Raw genomic sequence first — 26,909 nt, 5'->3', positions numbered from 1 at the left:
TTTTCATTCTAATTTTAGATCTAAGCACTCGGAAAAGTTTACAGTCAAAATTTATTAAAATCGTAGTTGCAAAAGTAAAACTGTACTACTGGTCCATAACTCCTAATCTAAAGGGTGAATTTGAAAATAAATAAATGAAATTCTGTTGAATGTGATCCAATTAGTAAGAATTAACATAAAAATAATTTCATCGTGTGGCTGTTAAAGGGTTAAAAGCTCTCAAGCAAGATGGCTAACGTGGGAAAAGTTCTGGTCTTGGTTATTTTCCCAAGTACTGTTCTGTAGACAGAATGAATTTTATTAATGACTACACTACTATTGTTTTTGGCTGGAAGCTCTTTGTTGATGATGTTGTTGCTGATGCTGTGATTGTCTCATCTCCAGACACAGTATGTCCTTGAAGTAGTGCCGTAGTGAAATATTAATCAATTGCCATCAGACTGATCTGGCTCTGGAACATTTTGGAAATAATTGATTATGAGGGAGAGTTTAAAGGCTTTAAGTGCTCTGAATCCATGGTTCCTGTCTGTACATTAGTTCTGACTGTAAATTAAAAGGATGTCTGAATGACTGTTTCCTTTTTATTAAGTAAATCGTGTAGAAATTGTTAGTGGATTTCCCCTTTAAAGACGCTCGACACATCAACAGATTCTTACCTGCTTGCTTTGTGTGGAGGAGATGCAGAAAATTTTGCACTTGATTACTGTATAAAATCTATGATTGACGCAGCTTGCGTATTTGTGCCGTCGGTTTGCAGACACGTGTCTCGTAGCATAGGTGCAGACGTGGGTCTGCATCGCAGAGTGAGACAGATTCATAGTGCTGGGTGAAGAGCTGGCTGTTTATAACAGCATCCTTATTAATAATAGATGGAAACAGCGTGAGTCTGTTGGGAACAGAGAATAAAGAGGACAGAACCGTGTGTGTGTGTGTGTGTGTATGTGTGTGTGTGTCTGTGTGGAGCACACAATGTCCACAGAAATCATGATGGCTATGTGTTGCAGCTGATAATAAGACCAAACCTGTCAAAAACAGCATGCAAACCTGTGATATCAGGTCTTATGTCTCACAAACGACATTGTGAGCAATTGCTGAATTGAATTGCGATGTTGTGCCTCTCTGTATATCTGTACAGAAGATGCCATGCCTCAGCTATAGTGTGCAATATCTACTGAGCATCTTCCCTATCATTAGCATCTTCCCTCACATTCCTCCATCACCATGGAGACCATACTCTCATGTGTACTCAAAGCAGTCATATTTACACTGCAGAGGATTATTATTCGTGATATATGATTCACATGCTAGCAGTGCACATTACCATGCTGTAAACATTAGCAGGTTACGCATGAAAATTCCTTTAATGCACTATAGCATCTCTCAGTCAGTCACTACATTTCGCCCAAGTCTGCCGGTGTGGGTTAATTTTAGCACACACAAGACAAAACTTGCTGCATTATTCAGAAACCAGTGCGGCGTTCTGATTGACCTATTTCCTGCGAGAGACACATTTATCCTGGCATCTGTGCTGAAGACACCAGGGGAGTGAAATCAAATGTAATGGTGTCCTTATTGGATCTTCTGTTCGGTTTTATTTTAGTGGTTAGTAAAACTGCATGCACTAATGCCTTGTGCACTAATTTGAGCTATTATATATTATATGAATGTTATGTAATATTTCCTAAACTAGGTTAGCTTTTGTTAATGCAATATGATATGACCATAAAAGTTGACCATCTTTGAAATGATTGTACAACTCTATATCATACTTATCAGTATATCACAGTATCTGCCAGTGGCGGCTCTTCCACAGGGGCGAGTAGGGTAATATTTAACAAATATTAATCTTCATAAAGTCCAGATTTATAATTCCATACATTTTAAATTCCACTGAATTGCTAATGACCTATTTTGAGTCACCAACGATTTAAAAAATGTTGTTTTATGATAGATAAGCCGATTTTCCTTTCATTTCTAGACGTTGCGTGTTATTTTAGTTATAATTGCACCTAGAGGTCAAAAGTAGGCACTGCAGCAATCACTTTAGGTATCCATATGAGCACATTTTTTCTGCCCCATGCTCGCTCTATGGACGAGGGGGCACAAACAGGACAATTAATGATGGGGTTGCCAGATCAGGCTCATTTAAAATATGCATCCAAAACACTCCGATCTTGTTTTATAGCATATAATCTGAATTAAAAATAATAAATTTCCTCAAAAGTGTCAATGCAGACAGTGTGTCTATGATGGACAGACTCATTTCTGTTGTAAAATATATTGCAAAAATTGTAAGAGGGAAAGGGGGATTATGGAGTGAATGATGTCAGTACATCAGAAATATGCCCAGAATCCTTGTTTCTCACTCAAAGGCAAGAAAAAGAAATGTCTCTATCTTCTGATTCCCAGATCTTTGGACTAGTTTCAGGTATTTTGTGTGGTTTCTGAGGTGTATTTTGCTGAAATAGGTCTGAGGTGTATTTTGCTGATTAATGATGCTGAGGTTGGTCTCAAATGGACAGCCTAAGGGTCAGTGAGATTACTGAGGATGGTGCCACTTAGAAACAATGAAGACGGCTTTAGGACTGCAATTTCCACGAACAGTTTCGCACTCGGGTCTCCATCAATGAATAGTTGATAACAAAATAGACTTCATGTGTAAACTATAATGAATTTTCTGGTTACACAATGGCACTTTTTGACCATGTAGTGCACAATTATAGAAGGGAAATGATTTATAATCGCACTATCTGGTGTCACCCAGATGAGGATGGGATCCCTTTTGAGTCTGGTTCCTCTCAAGGTTTCTTCCTCATGTCGTCTCAGGGAGTTTTTCTCTGCCACCGTCGCCTCTGTCTTGCTCATTAGGCATAAATTTATAAGTTTAAAACTTATATCCTGAATATCTATATTTCTGCAAAGCTGCTTTGTGACAATGGCCATTGTTAAAAGCGCTAGACAGATAAGATTGAATTGAATTGATAGTCTCTCGATTTAATTTTGTTTGAGGCTAAGTCGTTATTAATGTCCTCCTACCCCACCAAAATCTATGGTCAGGAGCCACTGCTGGTATCTGCTTATATGCTTGTAGCGCTGAATTAAATTACATTTCAGTGACTGTTAAGTGCAATTGTTAACAGACTCTAGACTCCGATTCATGATGAAAACGTAGAAGCAGAACTTCGATTTTCACAATGTAAGTAGACTACACAACTTTCTCAAATTCTGCAGCATATTCAAAAGGATGTGCTGCATTTGGAAACTCCATGTGACATAATTATTACATTAGTAGAATAAGTATTTGGAATTTGCATATTGACACATGTCCTGCACATATTTAGTGTCTTCCCTGCTCAAACACACCCGCTCCAGTGCTGTTAATTAATTGAATCATGTGTGTTGAGAGAAGGGAAAACACTAATATGTGTAAGACAAGGGGTCCTCCAGGACCAGGGTTGGAAACCTGTGATATATGCAATAAATGTCCTGTAAATAAAAGCAGCTTTCCAAGTTCCTGACTTTGGCTTTAAGAGGTATCCCTTCCCCTCAGGCTTCAGCATCCTGCAGTGAGAGCCTCGGCTTCTTAAAGGGCCGGCGCGCTCAAAAAAAAAAAAAAAAAAAACCTGATATTTCATATTGACAGACTGAATAAGGTGGCAGAGACATTGCCATGGCAACACTCAGGAGGCAGGCGACTGGTGTTGGTGTATGAGTGTGTGTGTGTGTGTGTGTGTGTGTGTGGACTTATTGCTCTGCCTGAGGCAGATATCTAAAATGCTGTGTGCAGTGTCAGCCCCATTCCTATCACACTCGCTCAATTTTACAAAAAAATTACAATGGGACATAATTTTCTGTACTTATAGCAGTGTCAGCACTCGCCATTACTCACAAGGACTTTGCTAACTCAGCTAAAGCTGCTTTTCACGGTATATCGTCAACTCCAGAATTATTGGCACCCACCATGAAAAGGAATGACATGCAATGAGTGATATATTAAACTTACACATGATGACAATGTATAGTTTTAACACATTTTTCTTTCAAATCCGATGTATTTCTTCTTCTTTTTCTTTATTATTATTATTATTATTATTATTATTAATAATAATAATTTGATTATTATTGGCACCCCTAGAATTAACATTTGGCAAAGTCTGTCCTGAAGACAATAATGAAGATAATAAGATTTTCCTGTAATAACTAACAAGGTTAGACCGTCAATTTAGACCGCAGTTTGTTGATAAGGTTCAAATATGACACCCGCAATGGGCCTTGCAAAACACTGATTTTGTATTTGCTGCGACTATTTCTGCATTGTTTAGGGTCAGTCTATATAGATATAGAGATACATCTATGGTCAAACCTTAACCTCCTAGAAGAGGCAACCAGGTTTTGCACTAAAATATCCTGGTACTTGATGCCATCCGTCTTCAAACAGCCCAAAAAAGAAAGACAATCATCCACATCCATATGTTACAGTGAGTGTCAGGTGTTTTTTTGTGACTTGCCCTCAGAAAGGGTCTTTTTTATACTGAACTGTGTAAAAATTTGGGGTCTTTTTTGCAACTCTCATAACCATCCTCAAATTTCATCAAAAGCAGCAGCATTGTTTCTGGTGACACTGATATACAATGATATACAATGAGGGGGAAATAAGTATATGGACAGTTTCGTGTTTTTGTTAATATACTTCCAGTGCATGTATCTTTGTACTTATAAATACGAACAAAAAAAAGTTTGCATTCATAACAAAGATGTCTTAAAAATGAAAAAAGCGAAAATAGAAAATAGGGGAACAAGTATTCAGACAGCACAAATTAACAGCATTAGTATTTTGTTGCAAAGTTGTTGTTGGCAATTACAGCTTTGAGACATCTACAGTAAAAAGTAATTAGCTTAATTAGCTTTTTGCCACATTGTGGTTCAATTTTTGCCCTTCAGATCCCCAAGATTCAACTCAGGCTATGCAAGCACCTTCACCTTCTTTTTGTCTTGAGTTATTTTGGCTGTATGTTTGGGGTTGTTGTCTTGCACAAACATCCATCTTCACGCCAGATTCAGTTTCTTGGCCAAAGAGATTAAACTCTCCTCAAATTTGTGTCCTGGTACATCACTCCATTCATGATTCCTGCTATGACATGTGATGCCCCTGTACTGTTTACAGAGAAGCAGCTCCTTATCACGATGCTCCCACCCCCATGCTTCACTGCGGGTATGGTGTTCGTGGGATCGTATGCACTACCCTTCTTTCTGCAAACATGATGAGCTGAATTATTAGGGGTGTTCATCATTGTTTCAACCACAATGTTCCAAAAGATTTGTCTAAATGCTCCTGTAATAATATTAGACTTACATCTTTGTGCTTTTTTTTACCCGAGGAATTTTGCATGAGGTGTCGGAATGGAGATGATTATACTGCCTATTGTTCTCTGTGTAACTGTTCTTCCTGCTGCTCTCAGGCTGTCCTGCAACTCTTTTCGAGTGACTGCTGACTTTTTTCTTGCTTTCTGTATTATTAATTTAAGAGCATGTTGTGAAATCTTGCATCGTGCACATGTCCGGGGACGATTAGTGATGGTTCCATGAACTTTCCACCTGCGTATTGTCAAACCAGTTGTCCTGACAGGGATGTTTAAGGTCTTTGCTATGGATCTGTAACCTTTTCCATTTGAATGTTTTATAATGTTGTCCATGAGATCTTCAGGAAGCTCTTTCACCTTCACAATGATCGCTACTTGCGTGAAATCTTCTCAAACAATGGCAACGTCTTTTATTTTATTAAGTCCAGTTTGCACGAGAACATCTTTTTTGCAGCACTTATATCTAGAAATTATTTTTGTTTCTACATTTAAAAATCTAATATATAAAGAGCAGTAAACAGCACTAAACTAAACAAAGTCTGTATTTGGCGTGACAACTCTTTGCCTTTAAAAATGCATCAGTAGTCTCACTTTCATTTTGCGCACATACATCTGTGTCTAAGAATACATTACACAGCTTTTTAGCTGTTGGGAGAGCAGATCAAAATCAAATTGAAATCTGAAATCTGTCCTGAATTCACACCATGTGATTTATTATAATGGCGTATATTTAATTCAGATGATAACTGGTTTGTACTGTTGTCATCTCTTAGTGACTAACCCTTGCTACTGACTCAACATTGTCCATTATGCTTTATGCACTAACACATTACAACTGTTTTCAGTCTAGAAGAGCAAGAAGACCTTTTGGAATTATATAAGTTAAGAATAATATAGGCTTGTTTTAGAAAAATAAATGGACTAATTGAATTTTTTGATAGTATATAGATTTCTTTTATTAAAACAAAAAAAAAAACAGTTGTTAGTGGCCTCAACCTTTTACATCCATTTGTATGCTTAATGCATAACTCAACCATATACTAAATTAAAATTAAAACAGGTCACATGAAAAATGTTCACAGTGACGCATCATAACTTATTATATCCCTTTTATATTGTGTCTATTATGTGGGGTTTTATTTTGGAGGCTGTTGTCACTGCAGGGGAAGCTATTTCTGAGATATTAGTCCTTGTTCAGAGAAGAGCAAGAAACAGCTGAGTTTATTTACCAGCGGATCAGCATGCCATTCTCAATATTGTCCTCATCGTGCTCACTTCGCTCAGTGTAGCGTTTCCTATAAATTACTCCTCAGCTGAAAACCACAGATCTGTGTGCTAAACAAGACTTCTCTAATTTCACTTAGCCTTCATTTAGCTTCATTTAGCCTTCTGTGTCTGCCAGTACCCACTGGGCCCCGGAGAAAACAGACAGCTTTTTAATTTGTGGTGGAAGTATGGGGCGGGGGTGGGATTATGTCTTGCACCCATGAGTAATGATGGATGTGGAAAGAGGTAATGATAAGTGGTAAAGTGCCTCATAATTTGTAATGATAAACCAAAGGCAGAACCATAGATATGTATTGGGATGTTATTAGATGACTGAGAGATCCAGGCCTACCATGGGAGTCATGGGAAGCTGTAATGGAAGGTTATAACCACTTATACATAGACACTTTCATATCACAATAATTGCTTAATCATGTATTACTGGATATTCAATCTTAATATGACATTATAATAATAATAAAAAAAAAAAAACTTTTTTGGCTGCTGATCAGAATTATAATTCCAATTTGGCTAATTTGTCTCCTGAGTGAAAGACATAATCGTCTCTGTGATTGCAATGTTGTGCATGTTCAAGATTGAGATATATATATATATATATATATATATATATATATATATATATATATATATATATATATATATATATATATATATATATATATATAATACTCAATATTATGCAATCAGGGGTGTCATGAAGCATGTTATTTAGCTCTGCTTATGGTTCACCTCTTCAAATAGTGGCGTACATGTGAATGCACATACAATACGAGACTCGTTCTTTATCACGTTAGCAAGTTGTCAACATTAGGGAGGTAAGTTAAACCCAGGTACGATCCTGGGAACTCCCCAGCTCTTAAGGTAGGGGAAGGAGAAAGAAATAAACCAAGTCTAGGGTTTGATAAATATCTGTATAATGCTGAGGGAGGTTGATGGATGCCAGCCATGAGTTAATTATTATGTTACAGTGAGATCAGTTCAAACATGACTAGTGTGTTACTGAGGAGTTCTGTGTGTTTGGCAAAATATGCTCCAGAATGATGACTTTAAAGATGGAAGAAAAAAAACTGTAGCTATTGAAGATTTATACTGGATTAAAGTTATAGATCTTGCAGATCATCACTTAAATAAATAATAACTAAATGATCAAATGGGGATTAAGGAGTCTTTCTAAATCCTAATCCAGGAAATTGGACATTGTACAAAATCCTCTGTAGTACTTTAAAGGCAGGTAACAGCAACACTCTAACACTATGATTTAGAGGTTTTGTCTTCTACCACGCCCATGTTTGAGGTCTCAGTCCTTATTTGGCATAAGACGTGTACGTACGTGAGAAGAGCTGGAGTGCCATCTCAGAGGAGATGGAGACCATATTTCTTTCTATTGGGTTGAGCAATAAAGGATAGACACAGCCATTTCCCAGGCAGCTACGGCAAGAGGATTGGCAAAACCACTGACTAAAACCAGAACTATTACAGCTTGGGTAATGAGACAACTCTCATTACCCAAGCTGTAATAGTTCTGGTGTGAAACCTGTTCGTTTTGTGATCAACCTGATGTACGATTGTCGGTTCCTGTATGCAGAGTGCCCACCTGGCGCTGATTGACACGTTGATGATGGCCTATACAGTGGAGACGGTGAGTATGGACAAAGTGGTAGCGTGCATGCAGCAGTACTCTACCGACTGCGCTGACGGAGACATGCCCTACGACACGGAGGATGGCGTCATTAGCTGGATGAATAAGGTAGTATGATTATTTATTATTTCTTTCTTCTTTTCTTAGTGACACACGAATGCTCTAATTGCCTGGTCCAAAAAAAAAATTGCTTACTTTGTTTCTTCTGTGTCTGGTCTCTAGATGATAGATGATACAATATAAATTATAGCTTATTCTCTGCCAGTTTGAGTTTATGAGAATCAATTTCCTAAAAGCTTGTTCTAATGAACAGTCTTTGCGTGGCCTGCTAAAACGTATCTGCTAAATAGCACTTGCCATCAAAGTCAGCATCTCTGTGAGTTACCATAGGGGCATCCTGTTTCAGCCAAGGCTTGGAATATTTACATTCCCTCTGTGCCTTCAGACTACACACACACACACACACACACACACACACACAATAAATTGTAAATTGTACAGTGTAAACAATGTTCAGGACTGTGACATGTCCCAACATGTAAGAACTATTCCAGGGTTTTCAACCTAATCTCTTTCCACCCCATCTGTCACGAATGTGCGATTACTACAGACCAAGACTTTTGACAAGTTTCTCTGGAGCAAACCTAAGAACAGACAGCCTGCCTAACTCATTTAGACTGCGAGTCAAAGGGGAGCTGTTAAATTCAAAATCATCATCTCTTACACTGCAAGGCATATGAAATCTTGTCATGTAGGTACTGCTCGAAATGCACCACTCTGTCTCTGTGGTGAAGATCACAGAGATGCTCACACTGTACGATAGGCTCATGACGCAGGTGCTCACGCTGTACGATACCTCCTGACGCAGGTGCTCACGCTGCATGAGAGATGTGATTGCACTAGTCAGCTCAGTCTGTGTTCACAAGCAGCAGAGCTCAGTTTGGAAAGCATTATGCACTGAAACTCCAAAAAAACCAGAAAGGAATATACAGTTACATTTCTGATATGTCTGATATTCATTGTGACCTCTAACGGCTCGGTCAAACACATCCATCATGCATTGTTTCCCCTTCCCCTTCCAACTCAGACAATTCAGCCATGATATCGTGTTGTGGTCTAATTTTCAAAAGGTGAACGAATACTTGAAAGAGATCATCATTCAGGAGCAAAGCAGGAGAGAGGCACAGAAGGCAGAGCCCCTTGAGATCCCTAAGGTAAGTTTCCCAGCTTCCTGTTCATTCTGAATTAGTAATTATTTCATTATTTTGTGACAAAATAATTTCTGTTTTAAAGATGCTCTTTATTTCTTTATGCAAACAAGCAAGGTCAGCTAGAGTTTCTTATCAAAATGGGGTTTTCTTATTTAATTCTTAGTAGTAGATTATAAATAGTTTTTAACTTAGTAGTAGGTTTATAGAGGAATATCCATTTGATGAACGAGATGATGGGAAGAAAACTGATTCAAACCTAAATGCTGCCATGTACCGTTTACGTGCAGAACAGATCAGACTCAGAGAGAATGCGAGATCCATGTGCTTTAATACAAAATCCAAACATACAAAATGAAAAGCAGGCAGTAGTCAGAACACAGGAAATCACAATGCAAACATGCCAGAGGATAATCCAAAGAATAAACCAAGAAAACAGGCAAAAGATCAGGAAAAGAACAAGGCTCAACCGTAATGTTTGGCAAGACTTCGTAACAAATGAATGTTCTTTGCGTATTTATGTACTAAAGAGTCAGGAAGTGGAATGGCAGAGATTGCGCTAGAATTGCACCCTCTGCTGGTGGGGAAGGGTAGCATCCTGAGTTGGGGTTAACAGAACCAAGAATCTGTTTATGCCTACATGAAATACATTGCTCTGCCGCAGAGACATTTACTGCTTCTGTATAAACTGTTGCTAAGGTAACCTGTCACAATGCCCTGCCTCTAATGACACATGCCGTGTTGCTGTATAAGGGGTTTTCTGGACTTTGCTGACTCATAGACTCATCGATGTGGAAGGTCCAGAGCTGCTGTGTGGAATCTCTCAGTTTGATGTCATGATCTTGACATTTGCTGATGTATATTCTGCATGTTTAATAGTCTGCATTTTTAGAGTGCCACACATTCCCATACTGCATTCTCGTTGTAACCCGTATGCTGTCGGGTCAGTGGTGGTGGACAGTCAGCTACTGATCTGCATTCAGCCATAACACTGCCAGATATTCAACTCAAATCATGTTCGGTCCAGTTTAGGCACAGACTCTACCAGAGCACCAAAAGACAAACTTCATGGATAAAAAAAATGCAAAGAGGACGTTTTAGAAAGAAGAAAATACATGAGCAAGCAGCACACTGATGATCAGAGTCCAAACAAAAGAATACAAACATGTTGCAGACTAAGTTTTAGAATTATTAAATGTACAAAGATCAAAGAACATGCTAACCTTATTAATAAAATACAACATGAGGTGATGGAAATAAAAAAAACCTGCACATATACATTCAATTGGCATATGTACATAGAAATGTACAAATGTCATGACAAATTCCTAATATCTGAGCAGAAATTCTGTTCACTTAATCTGGATTTTTTCTTAAAAAAAAATTATTGAGTAAACTGATCTTTGACAGGCTGCAAAATATTTGTATACATTTTTTGCAAAAGCTTCACCCACCCTGTACAGAGGTTACTGCAGGTCTAAGCATATGATGTTAATATAAGAAGTCAATTCTCTGTGTGTGTGTGTGTGTGTGTGTGTGTGTGTTTGCAAGGCAGTGTGACAGTTATGGTTAAAGCTAGTACTCCTAAAATTTTAAAAAGCAAAGGTCCAAAGAGACATTTTTGCTTTTTGCTCTCAGAAACCCTGCATACAGCAAAGCCCAGTGCACTTCTAGGACACTTCTTTAGGGAAATTCCTAAGCAAAAAAAAAAAAAAAAAACCATTCCCATTAACCCCGTCATTATCCCTGGACTGTCATCAACCTTCTGAGCTGCATTACTGTAACACTAGAGTAACCCCAGTGATTCCTGTCACCTTGTGCAGCTTAAACGAACAGTAATGAACAGTACGTCGTTTTTCCAGTGACTACCTCCGTGTTTTACTTAAAGTAATGAGCTATTGATTAAATAGGAAATCACATCAGACTAGGTCTACTTTCGTTTTTTTTTTTCCTCCTGTGATGGGATGAGATTTTCCTTCCTGATTCTGATTCCTGTTCCTCTCTCTCTCTCTCTCTCTCCTCTCTTTCACCCTATTTTCTGATTGAAGTCTCCAACCAAATGGTATATGAAGCTGGTTCCTGTAAGTTTCAACATGGATGTGGGTTTTTTTTCGTTCTTCATCGTGCTTTCATCTGCTTGTTTCTGTTCAACATCAGTCGTGTCAATCAAACCACGTCATCGCTATAGTGTGCAAGAGATCCTGTCTATTTCTGAAGTGTTCATCTGCCTCATCGTGTGTCATGTCACTCATCATTCAGGCAAAAGTCAACAAAAATATGTGATTCTCTCATTGTGTGATTCCATTAACTACTGGTTTGTGTAATGACAATTCATAGAGCATCATCCAAACATAGAAACTCTCGGAGAGACTGAAACACATTTGCTATATCACAAAATGACATCCTAGCAAGTGAAAATATCTTGAATAAAGTCAAAGTTATTTAGTATTTCCTATTCTAAGATTACAAGAAACCAAATATAAGATTATTTATCCTATTTCTAGACTTTTTCCTCATTCAAGTTTTATATTTTCCTATTCTATTGGCAGATAATTTGGGTAATTTTAAGCATTTATTTCTAAAAAGAAGCAAAACTATCTGCCAATAGAATAAGTTTAATAAATTAATGAATTACTAATTAAATTAATATTTATTAATATTAATTATAAATTAATAAAAATGTCTAGAAGTAGGTTTTTCACTTGGGAAGTAATTTTTTTGCAGTGCATTTACTGAAAAAATGTTTCCATGACCCTTTATTAAATTTTGTTTTCATTGATTTCCAAGTTTTTGACTGTTAAAAAAAATTTCATGCCATTTTGACATCATTCTTTTGCAATTCCTATTATTTCTATACTGGTATGTTATACACACACAAAAAAAAAATTGTAGATGCTGGTGATCTCACTGGTGTGTGTGTGTGTGTGTGTGTGTTCTTGGATGCAGGCCCGCTATAGAAAGGAACAGACATTGCCTAAAACAGTGCCGTGGATCCCCCCAGTGGACAACCTGCTGAAGGACAGCACAGATGGCTGCGCCCTTGCCGCACTGCTGCACTTCTACTGCCCTGACCTCGTCAAACTAGAGGGTAAGCACCCCTGCCAAGTGTGTTTTTCTGTGTGTGTGTGTGTACGTGCACACGTCCATGTGTAGAAATGAGTTAAATCCTTGTGACTTTTGTTATATCCTGATGCCTTAGTTTGACTAGAAAAAATGACTCATTTATATTTTGTAAATTACAAAAAGAAATGAGAGAGATGAGATGAGACAGAGCATGAGGTAAAATGTGAGAGATCGCGAGAGGATTTCGCCTGTAAAGCAACATCAGTTAAGTCATTCATCATGGTAATTATCCTTGCCACACTTTTAAAGTAATCCCATCAGACTAGATGTCTTATCAGCCCAGGCATAAAGTGAAAATCAATTAGATTAGTGAGAAAGGAAATGATTGTATTTATCACACTTGTCATGTGATGTCCTGATTAATGGTCTAACCTCTGATTGGTGGAGTCTCTCTGCACTCCTGACTTGTGCTGGGATTGCTCAGGCTAGATGTGATTTCTGGACCTCATTTTTGTACAAAACTTGTTTCCTTGACAGACGTGTGCCTGAAAGAAAGCATGTCATTAGCGGACAGCTTATACAATCTGCAGCTTGTTCAGGACTTCTGCCGCGAACACTTGAACCGCTGCTGCCACTTCAGCCTGGAGGATATGCTCTACGCCTCTTCTTCCATCAAAGTAAGCGGTCATTTCATCGGATTTAGTACAAACTACTGTATTCAACCACTGAGGCTACCATCATTCATGTCCTTAGTGTATATAGAGTCATCTGACACTAAGTGTATTCTCTGAAAAAACAGCAGAAAATAGTAATTCACAGGTATTTGTTTGATTTGTCTGATTTCATGTAGCCTAACAATAAGCAGTTATTTGATATAAATAGACAGAGACGCCAGTGTTGGATTTTTGAAATATAAAGCAGCTCCATTAAGGTTTCTATTTTTAGCAGAAAAAGTAAGAGGTCACTGTTGGTGAGGGATCAACTGTTCATAGTTGCTATCTAGCAAGGACTAATTGATTCATGGACATTCCTCAACATTAAGTGTAACTATAAACTGATAAAAATTTGCAATATGTTATTTAGCAAAAAAAAAAATTGTTTGCAAGCTGTCATAGTATAAGTGCAAAAAAGTACACCAGTTTGTGCAGTTAGTCTGACAAATTTTCAGAATAGAACCAGTCAGAAAATTCGACAGCACCTTAGAAGAAACGTTTAATAAAAATACAATCTCAGACTTAGTAAAGACTCAGTAAATGGTTTGTTTTGTCAAGGCACATAGTGAACAGCGTGGCTAAGATACATGCAGCTAAAGAAATACAGCTTTGCAGGTAAAACACCAGCTGCCTCTAGGCTCAGATGTAAAAGTTTAATGTTGTAAATTAAAAGTGCCTGATACATTAATGTGACCGTGGTAAAGATTTAATATTTATAAAAAAAATATTAACCATAGTTTATGCTCAATACAGCAATTTCTTGAAATTTCTCTGCTACATGTGCATATGGTACTATTACCATTTTTCTAGACTCATTAAGGAGAATGATGTGTGCGCATTGATTTACTTGTGTCCTATTAATTAGTATTTTGTTCCACTCGGACAGAGATGTGCCAGAAATGTTTGGAGCGTATGTGTTTTGGTATTAACACAAATGTTGAATTTCAATAAGTGCATTATTCTCTGTGGTCATATTGTTGTGAATATGCAACCCTACATCGTCCAAAGGTTATTACAGCTGGAGGAAAAAAAACAGTTATTAAAAATTAACCTAAATTTACCACGTGCTCAGACCCTTTTAATGACTGTTGCTAAGCTGTCACAAATGAGCAACAAACAGAGCTAGGGTTCACTGGGATGAGGCTAGAAAACCCGGATTTATAGCAGACTAAAAATACTTCTGTACTTAAGGTACACTACATGGCCAAAAGGTTGTGGACACCTGACCATCACACCCATATGTGTTTGTTTAACATCTCATTCCAGATTTATTCCCCCTTTGCTGTTATAATAAGCTCCACTCTTCTGGGAAGGCTTTCCACTAGATTTTGGAGCGTGGCTGTGGGGATTTGTGTTCATTCAGCTACAAGAGCATTAGTGAGATCAGGCACTGATGTTGGTGAGGAGGTCTGGGGTTCAGTCAGTGTTCCAGTTCATCCCAAAGGTGTTCAGTGGGGTTGAGGTCAGGGCTCTGTGCAGGACACTCGAGTTCTTCCACTCCAACCTTCACACACCATGTCTTCATGGAGCTCGCTTTGTGCACAGGGGCATCGTCATGCTGGAACAGGTTTCAGCCTCTTAGTTCCAGTGAAGGGAAACTGTAAAGCTACAGCATACAAACACATTCTGTACAATTGTGTGCTTCCAACTTTGTGGTAACAGTTCGGGGAAGAACCACATAAGCATGGTGTGATGGTCAGATGTCCACAAACTTTTGGCCGTACAGTGTATTTTGTAGCTTTTGGCATTACACTGGAGTTTTCTGTATTACATGCGACGCCTGTCTTGTGCTATTCCTGAAATGGAAACATAGACATGTGCATCAAAGTGTACTCTTGCTCTATATGAAAACATCTGCCATTTCTTCAGTGATAAACTGACTGAATCAGACCTAACTACAGTGACAGTGGTATATGATGTCAAGGCCATGGTTTTTGAGTAATGCACAGCTTGCTTTTACAAGCAGAAGAACAGCGAGTAGGCACAGGCAGTTGATTTGCTCGCGTTTGCCAAAGCGGTGAGTCACGCGTTACAAAACTCTCAGTGGTGAGAGGCTCCCCATGGTAACGTATTCTCAGACTCTGTAAAGACACACTAAAACATAAATCACTCCCAGGCTTCTATGTGGAGGAAAAATACACTCATCCTTGAAGTTAATGGTTAAAACAAATGTTAAGAATACTATTTTACTCAAAGAGAATCTAGTTGAGAATCTAGGCAAATGTTCCAGATGGTCAATCATGGCTGAATATTTAGTGAGCCCACTTTACTGGATGCATAGTAGATGCTTGGTTCTTTCCGTTTTGAAATTTATTCAGTAATGTGACCAATAATCAGCCTAATCTTTCTTTACCTCATCTGTAGAATGCATGATATTAACACAGACAGTGCTTCCAAACAATGAAATGTTTATCATTGTATTTATATTACTCATTACTCCTGGGGAAATTCAATATTTTAGCCAATCAAAATATCAGATATCTCTCTGTAATATTGGCCGGTTTGTTTATTTAATGCAAAGTGTTTTCGGTGGGAGCGCAGCCTGCATGAAAATCTCCTATGTAGCCCAGTTGGGACTCCTCCAATACTGCAGAATACTGATGCATGGCGTCACTGGGATCCTATGGCAAATTCAAGTACAGTAAAGTATGTTTTAATGGATTTTGCCTAGAAAAAATATCTCAGTAATTACTGGACAGTGTTTGTCATGGGAACAGGTTTGGGCCTCTTAGTTCCAGTGAAGGGAAACTGTAATTCTACAGCCTACAGAGACGTTTTAGACAGTTGTGTGCTTCCAACTTCATAATTCACAGTTTGAACAAAGAACAACTTATTGATGTGATGGTCAGGTGTCCACATACTTTTGGCCATATAGTGTACATTACTTCGTGCTTTTGCGATTGAGTTCTCAATTGACGTTGTCAACACATTGGTTATTTTGAAAGGTACATCTAAAGTGGTGGCACATCTAATAAACTTGTAGTATGAAGCATGTGTAATCTTTATTAAATAACGTTTATTAATCCCACTCAGATTAATGAGTTTAGTGTTATTTAAATATTATTCAGCTGAGAAATACCTGATAAGCACTTGCTAAAAAATTAGTTGCCTGTAGCAGCTGCCTGCCCTTCTAAAGGATTTTAAGTCTTAAAAGATATCTTATATTATTTCAGTTGTCAATAATCATGGTGCATTTTATTCGTGCAGCATGTTCTTGCCTTGTGTCTAAGTCCTGCACATAGACGGAAACTTTGTGGTGAGAGTTTGCAGCTTGGCATTCTGACAAACACCTAATAGACTTCATTTCACAGTGCTGAAGTTATAGAAATGTGAAATGCAATTTGTTGCCTTTTAGTGGTAGTCTCATAACCACTGTAACAATGGTAATGTCATAACATCATCTAATTGGATTTTGAATTTATAGTTATTGTACAGTGCCATTTTGGTAGAATAGATTAACCCTTCATTGTATGAATGTTTTTCATTAAAACTATACATAATCTGCACTATGTGTACAATAGCATTTAACTCTGAAATGTATGTAGTGTGAAAGTGGTAGCACAGAAACGAATCTGCAACAAAGGGAGTCATAAGTTTCTGAGATCAAAATTTTTGGAAGTTCATGTGACTTACTGCTTGTCTGCAGGTGAATGCAAATACAGTATTGCTAAGGGGAAACTGTACAGGCTGAGCCAGTCAGCCCAACTGAAGAAATTTATGATCATGATCACATTGTGTTAGGAAGCCTCTCTGTGTTCAAGGTTACATATTAATGTGTTATACAGGGTATAACTAACAGTATTTTTGTGAGTGGGTGGTTTGTGTATCATGAAAATATTTTCTGATTGCTAAAAATAATGCAAAACACTTTCTGAAAAATGTCAAACCTGATTTGGCACCTTGATGTTTTACTGTGTAAACTGTGGAGTTAGTGTTAATGGTCTTGTTTGTTGTAGAAAGTATGTAGAAAGACAAATCATTTAAATTGTATTGAGTTCCCAATTCCCCTCATGGATAATGTGAGAACTGTCACAAAAACACACTTTAGTGTTTTTGCTCCTCCAAGTCACCTAGTTAAATTAGGAAGAGCAGAGATATATTGTGGAGCTATAAAGACTAATCTTTGTAAACCTACGTCTCCTCATTGAATAATCACATTTTTGTCCTTTTCTCTTTCACAGAACAACTACCTTGTGTTTGTGGCTGAGCTCTTCTGGTGGTTTGAAGTGGTGAAGCCATCATTTGTGCAGCCTCAGGTTTTGGTCAATGACGGTAAACAAAACAATGAAATACAACTAATGTCTACTATATTATATTGATCACTTAAGATTTGGCATAAATAATTTGCTGTTTTAAATATTTGTTTGACTTACACCTACATGACCTTGCCTTCATCTCTGTGGCCATTAGCACCAGCTCCATCACTGAAGAATGTGCCATCTGTGCCCATCTCAAAAGTCACAAAGAGAAGCTTCATGGAACGACCACCCAGTCCAGACAGACCAAGGTACAGTACATTTCACACCTTAAGAGTCTTTAGTGTATTTTGCTGACGTAATTCTGTGCCTCACTAATGTGTGTTCCTTACTTATAGTCTCCCACTTCGACAACAGCCTTTGACATCAAACTCAGGTAAACTGATTTCAAAAAACCCATTTTTTATGCTTCTTTAATTTTCTTTTCTGTAACCTGCACAGCAGTGTGTATTACTCAAATAATAACTTTTGTTTGCATGCTGTCCAGGTGAGATCAGACGATCAACCTCCATGTCGTTTGTTGACAGCTTTTTGGGGACTTGGCCCAAGGAGAGGAGGTGTGAATACTTAGGACACCTTGTTCAATACCACTGTGTTTATTAGAAATATAAATATAATAAACATGTTGAAACCTGTGCTAAATACACTTTATATATCCTTCGTCCTTTGTGTAGGTCAGGGACTCAGGGAGTGTCCTTTGACATCCCATTTGATAAAGACAATACCACCCAAAATCTTACACAACCCAGACGGGGTATGACCAGGTCTGTGAGCACTGAGGGCTTTGGGCTCAAATTAGCCAAGGGAATGAAGCGAAATCTATCCTTCCAACCTGTCAATGGCCAAAACATTGGTATTGAGGAAGAGGGCTGTCCAGATACCCTTGTGGGAATCCAACATGATGGTCTGAATGGCACAGCACAGAGTAGCATTGAGGAAGCCCTGGAAATAATCCATAATTCAGAAGAGCAACAGGAAGACACCAGGGTTGAGGCAGAGAATGAAGGTTTCTTCCTTCACATGCAGACCAAAGGAGAGCTGACCCCTAAAACCCAAGCTGAAGAAGGTGACTCTTTGTCAGAGGCCATGGGCATTTCAAGTGCTTCAACTACGGAGGTGGACACTGGAATCCATGTAAAGACAGAAGACATCCAAGAGACTCTTGATGAGGACTCATCGCTGAGAGACTGCACAACAAGCATGGAGTTAGATGCAGACCAGTACTTTGAGGCTAGAGCAAGTCACAGCCAGGATTCCATTAGTTCATATCCCAGCAGTGTTGGCACCAAGTCTCCCATAGCTGATACCCCCATGGGGGTTAAGATGACCAGCTTTGCTGAACAAAAGTTGAAAAAACTCAATCCAAACGCAGAGTCCAAAGGGGGCACCTCTCAGGGGACCACACCAGACAGTTCAGACCTCAACCTTCCCCATTCAGTCTCCTGGGCCCCCTCACCAGAGGCAAGCCCTGCCCACCAGCCACAGAGGGATCCAGCGCAAGCCATGGCCGCTGAAATGGTGCAGCTCCGTATGCGGCTGGAAGAGAAGCGCCGAGCCATAGAAGCTCAGAAGAAAAAGGTGGAAGCTGCCTTCACACGTCACAGACAAAAGATGGGGCGCAGTGCCTTTCTCACAGTGGTCAAGAGAAAGAATGACGGTGCCTCGCCAATTCAGGAGTACACCACAAACTCAGAGGGTACCAAGACACTATCTGATTCTGCAAAATCTCCAGAAAAGTCTCCTGTCAAGTCCGTTAGTGAAGAGAGCACGTCTGAGGCAGACTTGCTGGAGTACACGCGTTCTATCGAGAAGTTGAACACTTCTCTGAGCTTTCTGCAGGCAGAGATGCAGCGGCTAGCCCAGCAGCAGGAGCTCATCATGCAAATGCGGGAACAGCAGGCGTGGGTTGTTTGTCCATCACAGCCTTCACCCCAGAAACAAGTACGGGAGCTTAGAGGAAGCGGGACTCGTTCCTCAGGTTCCCCCTCACCCGCAGACTCCCCGCATACCACCCATCGCTCCCCAACCAATATTAAGAGGAAGTCAGCTTCCTTCCACTCCAAAACCCCACGGACACCCAGGCCTACTGAGCTGAAGATCACTCCATTCAACCGAGTTCTCACTGTACCCCAGTCTGTGGACAGCATACCTCGTCTGCGCAGATTCTCACCCTCTCAGTCTGTAACCAGCTCCTTTGCATATTTGGGGAATGACACAAAGCCAAGCAAAAATAATATGCAAACTGAACCCTTGTGTACAGACAGTACTGCTTCTGATCTCACTACTTTACCCACCAAAGACATACAACAGCCTGAAACCGAAATAGACACTGCAGAAAATGGAGAGATGAAAGATGAAGGAAAAGAATCTGAAGGAGAAATTAAGCCCACAGTGGAATCTAGTGTTTCTGAGGTGTTGTCACAAGCTGTAAAAGAAACATTCATAGTAACTCCTACCGAGAAGCCAACAGATTTAGTTAGTCAAAGCAACAAAAGCTTGATCGAAGTACCACTATCAATCCTAAAGCCTCTTGAAGGACAGGAGTTGGAAGAGGTTGGAGAGATCCTGACAGCCGGAGAGAGCCAGGATGATGACCAGAAGATGTGCTGTGGATTCTTCTTTAAGGTATGCAAATCAAATGCTCATCAGTTTTGTGTACATGAAAATGTAGAATAGTCAGTTATTCCTCTTATCTTTATGGTAAAGTAAAGAATGAATATTCCTAACCTCAGAGTAAGAGTGGTGGTTGAACTGGTTGATACACCTGACTGAATGTTTCACGAATGAATTTCCTTTTATAGGAGTTATTTGATGATAAATAAAAGGGTGTGGTTGGTCAGGTGGCTGACATTTTTAGATAATGTCAAGTCAAACATGAGTCGAATCTCATGAATGCTCACAGTGTTTCCAACACACACCTAAAGCTCTTACCAGTTCTGTAGCAAAGCCATGTCTTGTTCTGCTGTAACCTGTTGTTAACACCCTCAGAGAGGAGTTATTTGCAATTTTTGTGGTATTTTTCTCATTTTGATGTCTAAGCTGTAGCTTGTTGTATTGATATTATTGATATTATAACTAGCATTCCAACTTGGTTTATCAGTGAGTATACAATTAACCAAATCACTGCAGCTCAGACTAGTTCTGAGAATTAAACGAGTACACATGCAGTTGTAATTTAGTAATAATGTTAATTATAGGCTGCTTATGTTAAACACTGTAGACAAGATTAGATTGTTTACAAGATACAGTGCCAGTAATGAGCAAATTGGTGTTTATATTGACGATAATCATAAGCAGTTATTGTTAACAAATGTTGGGTGACTTCCTCAGCCTTTTTCTTTTGTGTACGTTGCTTTTGCATCCATTAATTAACAGGATGACATGAAGGGGGAGGACAGCATGGCACTGAAGCGAGCTGCCCTGCTGGAGAAGAGGCAGAGGAGGGAGCGGGAGAATCAGCAGAGGAAGCAGCAGCTCGAGGCTGAGCTGGAGCAGAAGAAAGAGGAGGCTAGGTGATGCCCTACTCAGTGGGTCTGTTAGCATAATATTTATATGATGTGATGCATGGCTTAAAAGCTTCTACTTCTTCCCTCCAGAGTAAAGGCAGAGGAAGATCGGCTGAAGAAGGAGGAGGAGAAAGCCAGACGGGAGTTCATCAAGCAGGAGTACCTGAGAAGAAAGCAGCTCAAGCTCATGGAGGACATGGACATGCTGGTGAAAACGCGGCCAGCCACGGCTAAGCAAAAGAAGCCGCGGCCCAAATCCATTCACCGGGATGTGATCGAGTCACCCAAGACCCCTGTTAGGGCAACAGCAGGTAAAGGGGCGGATGCCCTCTGCCTGGGCAAGACCCGTGTGCTTTGTGCCGCCCTCAGCCTTTTGCTTTCCTGCTCACTGAATTCCTGCAGATCAGCTCTAACAGACCTTCTAACCTTATCTAATTCCTTATTCGTTTGTTTTCTATGCTTTGCCTTGCTTTGACTCTGCTCTATTCTGCACGTTCTGATCATTCGACTAATTATTTTTCTTTTAAATTCCTCCAAACTTCCAAATGAACAGTTGTATCAGCAGCGTCATGAAGAGACTCACAGTTTTCTAGTGATTTTACTAGCCTTGCTAACACCTGTTGTTATATTATATTATATTATATTATATTATATTATATTATATTATATTATAAATCTCTGAGCAGTGAGCTTTATTAAAAGGGGGTAGCTCAAAGTACAGCAAGTGGCCTTGTCTTTGAATTGTCTAACTTTATTTCCGTTTGCATTGCTGTGTTTTACATCCAGGTTCACGACCTCGTGTTTTTTCAGTGTCCAGTCTCTCTTTGGCCTCCCTCAATCTGGGAGACAACGACAGTGTCAGCTCAGAGAAACGAACCCCCAGGTAAGAACCATGGTTAAGTTAAGTAAAGACGTTATGATTCGATGTGTTTTTTTTTATCTATGGTGGCAGGCATTAATAAAAAAAAATAATAATACAGCAGCAGTACCAATCTGTGGGATTTATAGTTTTCTGCATTGTGTAGTACCTCTCTAGTACTAACCTGGCATTTCTTATTCTGTGAATTCCTGTGTTCTTTCACATTCAGAAGCAATAGCTTAGTGTCCGGCAGCCTATACGGCTTCTTGAGCTCTCCTCGTATAAGAAGGAGAAGGTCAGTCTTAGCTGGATCAGCCACCTCACCATTCCAGTCCTCTGCTTGCGCTGTGTCATACACAGTCAGGGGCTATCTGTTCCCGGTGAAAGGATGCCCATGCATACACATTTCATACCACAGCTGCTTTTGTGTGCTTATTTTTCATTATACGATCAGCTTAATAAAGCGTAATAAATAACGTGAGGTCTTCAATCCACCATGTGATTGAACACCCTGTGCTGTACAGCAGATGTAATAGTGGCGGTCCTAAGGATTAGCAGAACATTTAGCAGTACAAAATGCGGCCAGTTACTTTTGCTGTATATGCTGTAAAACTTTGTAAATGGAATATGATAGATTTGTGCATATTTAAAAAAAAAAAAAACATTGCAATTCATTGCCTGAAAGTGCATGAGACGAAAAGAAGTGGAATGCTACCTCAGCTACAGGAAGAGTAATAAGATTATTCATATCTGATTGACCGCACTATTATTTTGTGTGATGTGTGCCCCAGTAGGCCTGACTCGGCTGACAGCTTCCTGTCTCCTTCTCGGTCTGGGAGCCATAATGGAGAGAAAGACTGGGAAAATGCTTCCACCACCTCCTCTGTCACGTCTGTCACTGAATACACAGGTTACATTCCTAAGTTGATTTGGTTTGTAGAAATATAAACCCCTTTACAGCATACCAAAATAATTTATTCATTAAACTCAAGTAAAGTTTTTTTTTTTTGGGCAGGTCCTAAATTATACAAAGAGCCCAGTGCCAAGTCAAATAAGCATATTATACAGAACGCTTTGGCTCACTGTTGTCTGGCTGGGAAGGTCAATGAAGGTCAGAAGAACAAGATCCTGGAGGTAAGAACATTAAGTAGAGTCATTTATTCTCAGCCACAATTTGGTAAATAGCAACTCTGTGAAACCAGAAATGGATAAAAATTTGGTGTTTTGAGTTGAAGGCCAAGTTGCTTTACACAGGGTTAGGTATACAAGTAATAGTAGTACATACAAAAATAGTATTTTTAATCACAATATGTACCAAATCAAGCTACTTAACAAAATGAAAACTGTTAAATAAAACCAATGTAGGTTGATAATGAGCTTTACTCCCCTAAAATGATCAAATTTGATTAAAAAACCATTTGTGAGCATATTGGACCTCATGTCTGTTGCCATCAAACTGAATATTTGCTAATCATGGGTTGGTGATTTCCTGCAGCGCTCTACATTTATCTTGTTTTTAATAATATTATTGGTGTTAAAACATTTGAACCCTATGTAAATATTAGTGAAGTAGAATGTGTTATGACCAGTGTTCTTCAGTATAACCCAGTGTTATATTATGTTTTCTGTAGGAGATGGAGAAATCACAGGCCAACAACTTCCTAATCCTGTTCCGTGATTCGGGCTGCCAGTTCCGCGCTGTGTACACGTACTGCCCCGACACAGAGCAAATGAACAAGCTGGCCGGGATCGGGCCCAGGAGCATCTCGCGCAAGATGATCGACGGCCTGTTCAAGTACAATTCTGACCGGAAGCAGTTTAGCCAAATCCCAGCTAAGACCATGTCTGCCAGTGTAGATGCCATTACCATCCACAGCCACTTGTGGCAGACCAAGAAGCCAGGAACACCGAAGAAAGTAGCACCCAACAAGTCCTAAGATTTTATATCAGCTCTCAGTACTGGACTGCTTCTGATCTCCGCAATGCTCTCTTTCGCTGTACTTATAAACTCCAGCCTGCACTGCACAGAATTCTGCATCTTTGTCATACAACACAACACACTTTAACTAAAATAAAATATGCACAACTGGATTGTAAAACAATACGGGCTTGTCACTTGATCTCACTTCTGTATTTATAACCTGAGCGTCTCATTGCAGTTCAGTGAAAGCATGTGTGTGTGTGTGTGTGTGTGTGTGTGTGTGTGTGGCTGGGTGGGTGGGTGAATGTGTGTAACTTTTATATGTGGCAAGACAATGGTGAATAAGGAAATGATGTAATATGACTGATATTTGGTACACTGAAGCACTGATTGTCATTTGTGTGTATAAAGAGAAATGTTGCATATACACTTGTTAACATGTGGCCTTGGTTTTGAGTTCTTTGGTTACTTTTTGTTTTATAGGATGTAATGAGGATATTACCATTAAAGTGTATGTTTGTTGTTTTTTTTTTAAGAGCTGGTCACCTGTGGACCTCGCCTTCGGGAGCAATGCTGTATGTGCGCGTTAAACAAATCGATGTGGTAATACATAATATATTTTTGCTTGCATTTGTTATGGTTTAATTTTTTTAAGTGGCTTTGGTTCACAGCAGGATTGTGAATTCTTACAGTGTTTTCTGATTCAAATTTTATTATTATTCTGCATAATCTTACAGATCAGAGGAATTGTTTTAAATTCAAAGCCATGATCTGTATAATTCGGTGTGTCATGATAGGTTGCTAAGGTTTAGAACGCCTGCTGCATAATGATGTGATTGTACGTTTTTAAAATGAAGCTAGGAGATATTTGATAATGCCATAATGAATAATGTATCAGTGATATTTCTCTTGTCAGCATCACAGTTAAAATTAATATATATTGACAAGTTTCATTGTATCAGTAGTTATACTTGTTTGTCTCATTTGTGATAGATGATATATTTCACCGATTCTGAAACAGTCATTACGATTTCCAGAGTAAAGTTCTGTGTGTGCAAGTGGAGGCAGTTTTGTTCCATAATGTCTTAAAATTTAGCAAAACTGTCAAAAAAACAATGTGCCAAACGACATCTTTGTATTGCTAATGAATGATTTCGACTGAAAACTGATGCTTTTATTAATTTTTTTTATTGTTAAGTTTTTTATTTGGCTTGGGATATCAGAAGTGGTTGATGTTTGTGCCATATATTTCAGTGTGATGAGAAAGCATGGCCCCTGTTGGATCTTTGTTGGATGGAATATTGCTGTTTACGGGTCAAGGGTTACTAAATTCGATATGAACGCACGCTGGGTTATTTTTTTTGTTTTGTTTATTTCTCCAGTTTTCATTCGGTTCCTTATTCCATGGCCAATGCCTTTCCACAATCATCAGCACACTCCTATTAATAAATACAGTAGATTCCTGAACGTATCTTGGGTTGTGCAGTGGAAAATATACAGGCCTGATGTACTGTATTTGGGGACAACACACACCTTTTTGACGCAGTTGTATTAAATAATTTGGCTGTTCCAAGCCATTAAAAAGAACTGGCTATGTATTTGTAAATAAGCACAGTTTACATATTGTACAGTGTGTTTTGAGCTCATCTGCCCATCTTAATCAAGCAAGGTTTTTTTTCTAGACACTGCTGTCACTAGTTAAATAGTCAAACACATCTGAGTCATAATGCATTGAATAAAGTTGCGCATGACATCAAATGCTGTCTGGGAAATGTTTTGCTCAAGAATCTAAACAGTAGGCTCCAACACATTTCTCCAACACTGTTCTTAAATTTCTAAATACCAAATGTTTTAAAATGAGAGTGCGAAACTATAATTAGTACAAAATACGCAAATAGACAAGTGAAGGATAACACAGAAACAAAGAAAGATTCAGTACAAGCTACATGTGTTACATTTCAAAGAGCATATTAGGAATAGACAATGGGCGATCCTTGATATAATTTATTTTAATACTATTTCATATTTGAAAGTTCTTTAGCTGCAACATATTTAAAGAGACACGGCAGGATAAACAATCCTAATAAAATTTCCATCTGCCTCAGATAAACAAACCTTTCAAATAGAAACTTCAGAAATCTGAAGCTAATTGAATTATTTGGTATCGTCTGTAATGAAAAGATGTTCATTATTTAGAGATTCTTGTAAAAGTACATTTAGCACTTTTTGCACTGCAATTTGATCAAACTTGTGTATTTCAGTTTTCAATGAACTGATGATAGCCTCTTTCACACTTAAAACCCAGAACATTATCTGGATTATCTGGATACATTTACCACTTGCAGCCTTTCAGCCTTCATGCATCTATTTATCAGCTCTGTCTTCTTTCTACATACGCTGTCTTCTCAGACTCCTTTCTGATTTAATCAAATTTACAGAAATTTCTCTTCTTCTTCTTCTTCTTCTTGATTTTAAGCTTCTAAAGAAATGGTCTCCTACTCACTATTCTCTTCACTGTAAACTGAGAGCACTACAACACCGTTATAAAGAAGAGAACCGGTGTTTGAAGTAAATGATCTTCATACACAGCGTTGCACAGGTTTGCTCATCACTCTGCAACAGTAGCCATTTTCCATCGCATAAACACACATAATGGGCCTCATTCATCAATCTGTTAGTAAATTTGTGAGTAAATGTTTGCGTAAGAACAAAAAAGTGCCAGATTTCTAAGGTTTTGGAAACACTGATTTTCTTCATACTCATGTGCATATGTTGATTAAAGCCAATCACTCATAAATCACCAGGCGCGTACAGAACACAGCTGATTTGCATTTGGTGACACCCACAAAACTCCCTAAAGAGCAAAGCTCACACAGCTGAAATACACTTTCTCAGATAACAGGGTAACACCTGAAAGGCCAAAAACTGAAGCTGAATTACAGAATAGTTTAATTATGTAAATTAAGTGAGAGGGAAAGAAAATGGTTTGACATGAAAATGAAGAAAAAAAATATCCAGGTGATCGTGGACACCAAGCACATCACACAGAGATTATCATGTTTAACTGACTCTTAGCCAGAAATCCCTCATGCCCTCC

General features: G+C 38.8%; 1 protein-coding gene across 6 annotated transcripts in view; it reads left to right on the top strand.

The window, feature by feature from the left end:
* camsap2a (calmodulin regulated spectrin-associated protein family, member 2a) overlaps positions 1–25,570 on the top strand; it is a 35,821-nt gene extending 10,251 nt beyond the window's left edge. Inside the window, exons 3-18 of one of the 6 annotated variants that reach the window (XM_026916405.3) lie at positions 8,233–8,394; positions 9,417–9,500; positions 11,543–11,575; positions 12,441–12,582; positions 13,095–13,234; positions 17,452–17,542; positions 17,681–17,777; positions 17,865–17,902; positions 18,014–18,083; positions 18,201–20,151; positions 20,902–21,038; positions 21,123–21,343; positions 21,843–21,915; positions 22,686–22,801; positions 22,907–23,025; positions 23,523–25,570. In XM_026916405.3, the coding sequence (XP_026772206.2) occupies positions 8,233–8,394; positions 9,417–9,500; positions 11,543–11,575; positions 12,441–12,582; positions 13,095–13,234; positions 17,452–17,542; positions 17,681–17,777; positions 17,865–17,902; positions 18,014–18,083; positions 18,201–20,151; positions 20,902–21,038; positions 21,123–21,343; positions 21,843–21,915; positions 22,686–22,801; positions 22,907–23,025; positions 23,523–23,828 (3,780 nt within the window). In that variant the 3' untranslated portion in view covers positions 23,829–25,570. Of the gene's footprint in view, positions 1–8,232; positions 8,395–9,416; positions 9,501–11,542; positions 11,576–12,440; positions 12,583–13,094; positions 13,235–17,451; positions 17,543–17,680; positions 17,778–17,864; positions 17,903–18,013; positions 18,084–18,200; positions 20,152–20,901; positions 21,039–21,122; positions 21,344–21,818; positions 21,916–22,682; positions 22,802–22,906; positions 23,026–23,522 lie in introns of all 6 variants that reach the window. The other 5 variants (XM_026916396.3, XM_026916387.3, XM_034308706.2 and 2 more) reach the window with 5 other exon arrangements.
* The last annotated feature ends 1,339 nt before the right edge of the window (positions 25,571–26,909 follow it).

This window comes from Pangasianodon hypophthalmus, chromosome 11 (assembly GCF_027358585.1).
Source record: "Pangasianodon hypophthalmus isolate fPanHyp1 chromosome 11, fPanHyp1.pri, whole genome shotgun sequence".
NCBI lineage: Eukaryota > Metazoa > Chordata > Actinopteri > Siluriformes > Pangasiidae > Pangasianodon > Pangasianodon hypophthalmus.
The sequence above is the reverse complement of the archived record's forward strand: the minus strand, read 5'-3'. Positions and strand labels throughout refer to the sequence as shown.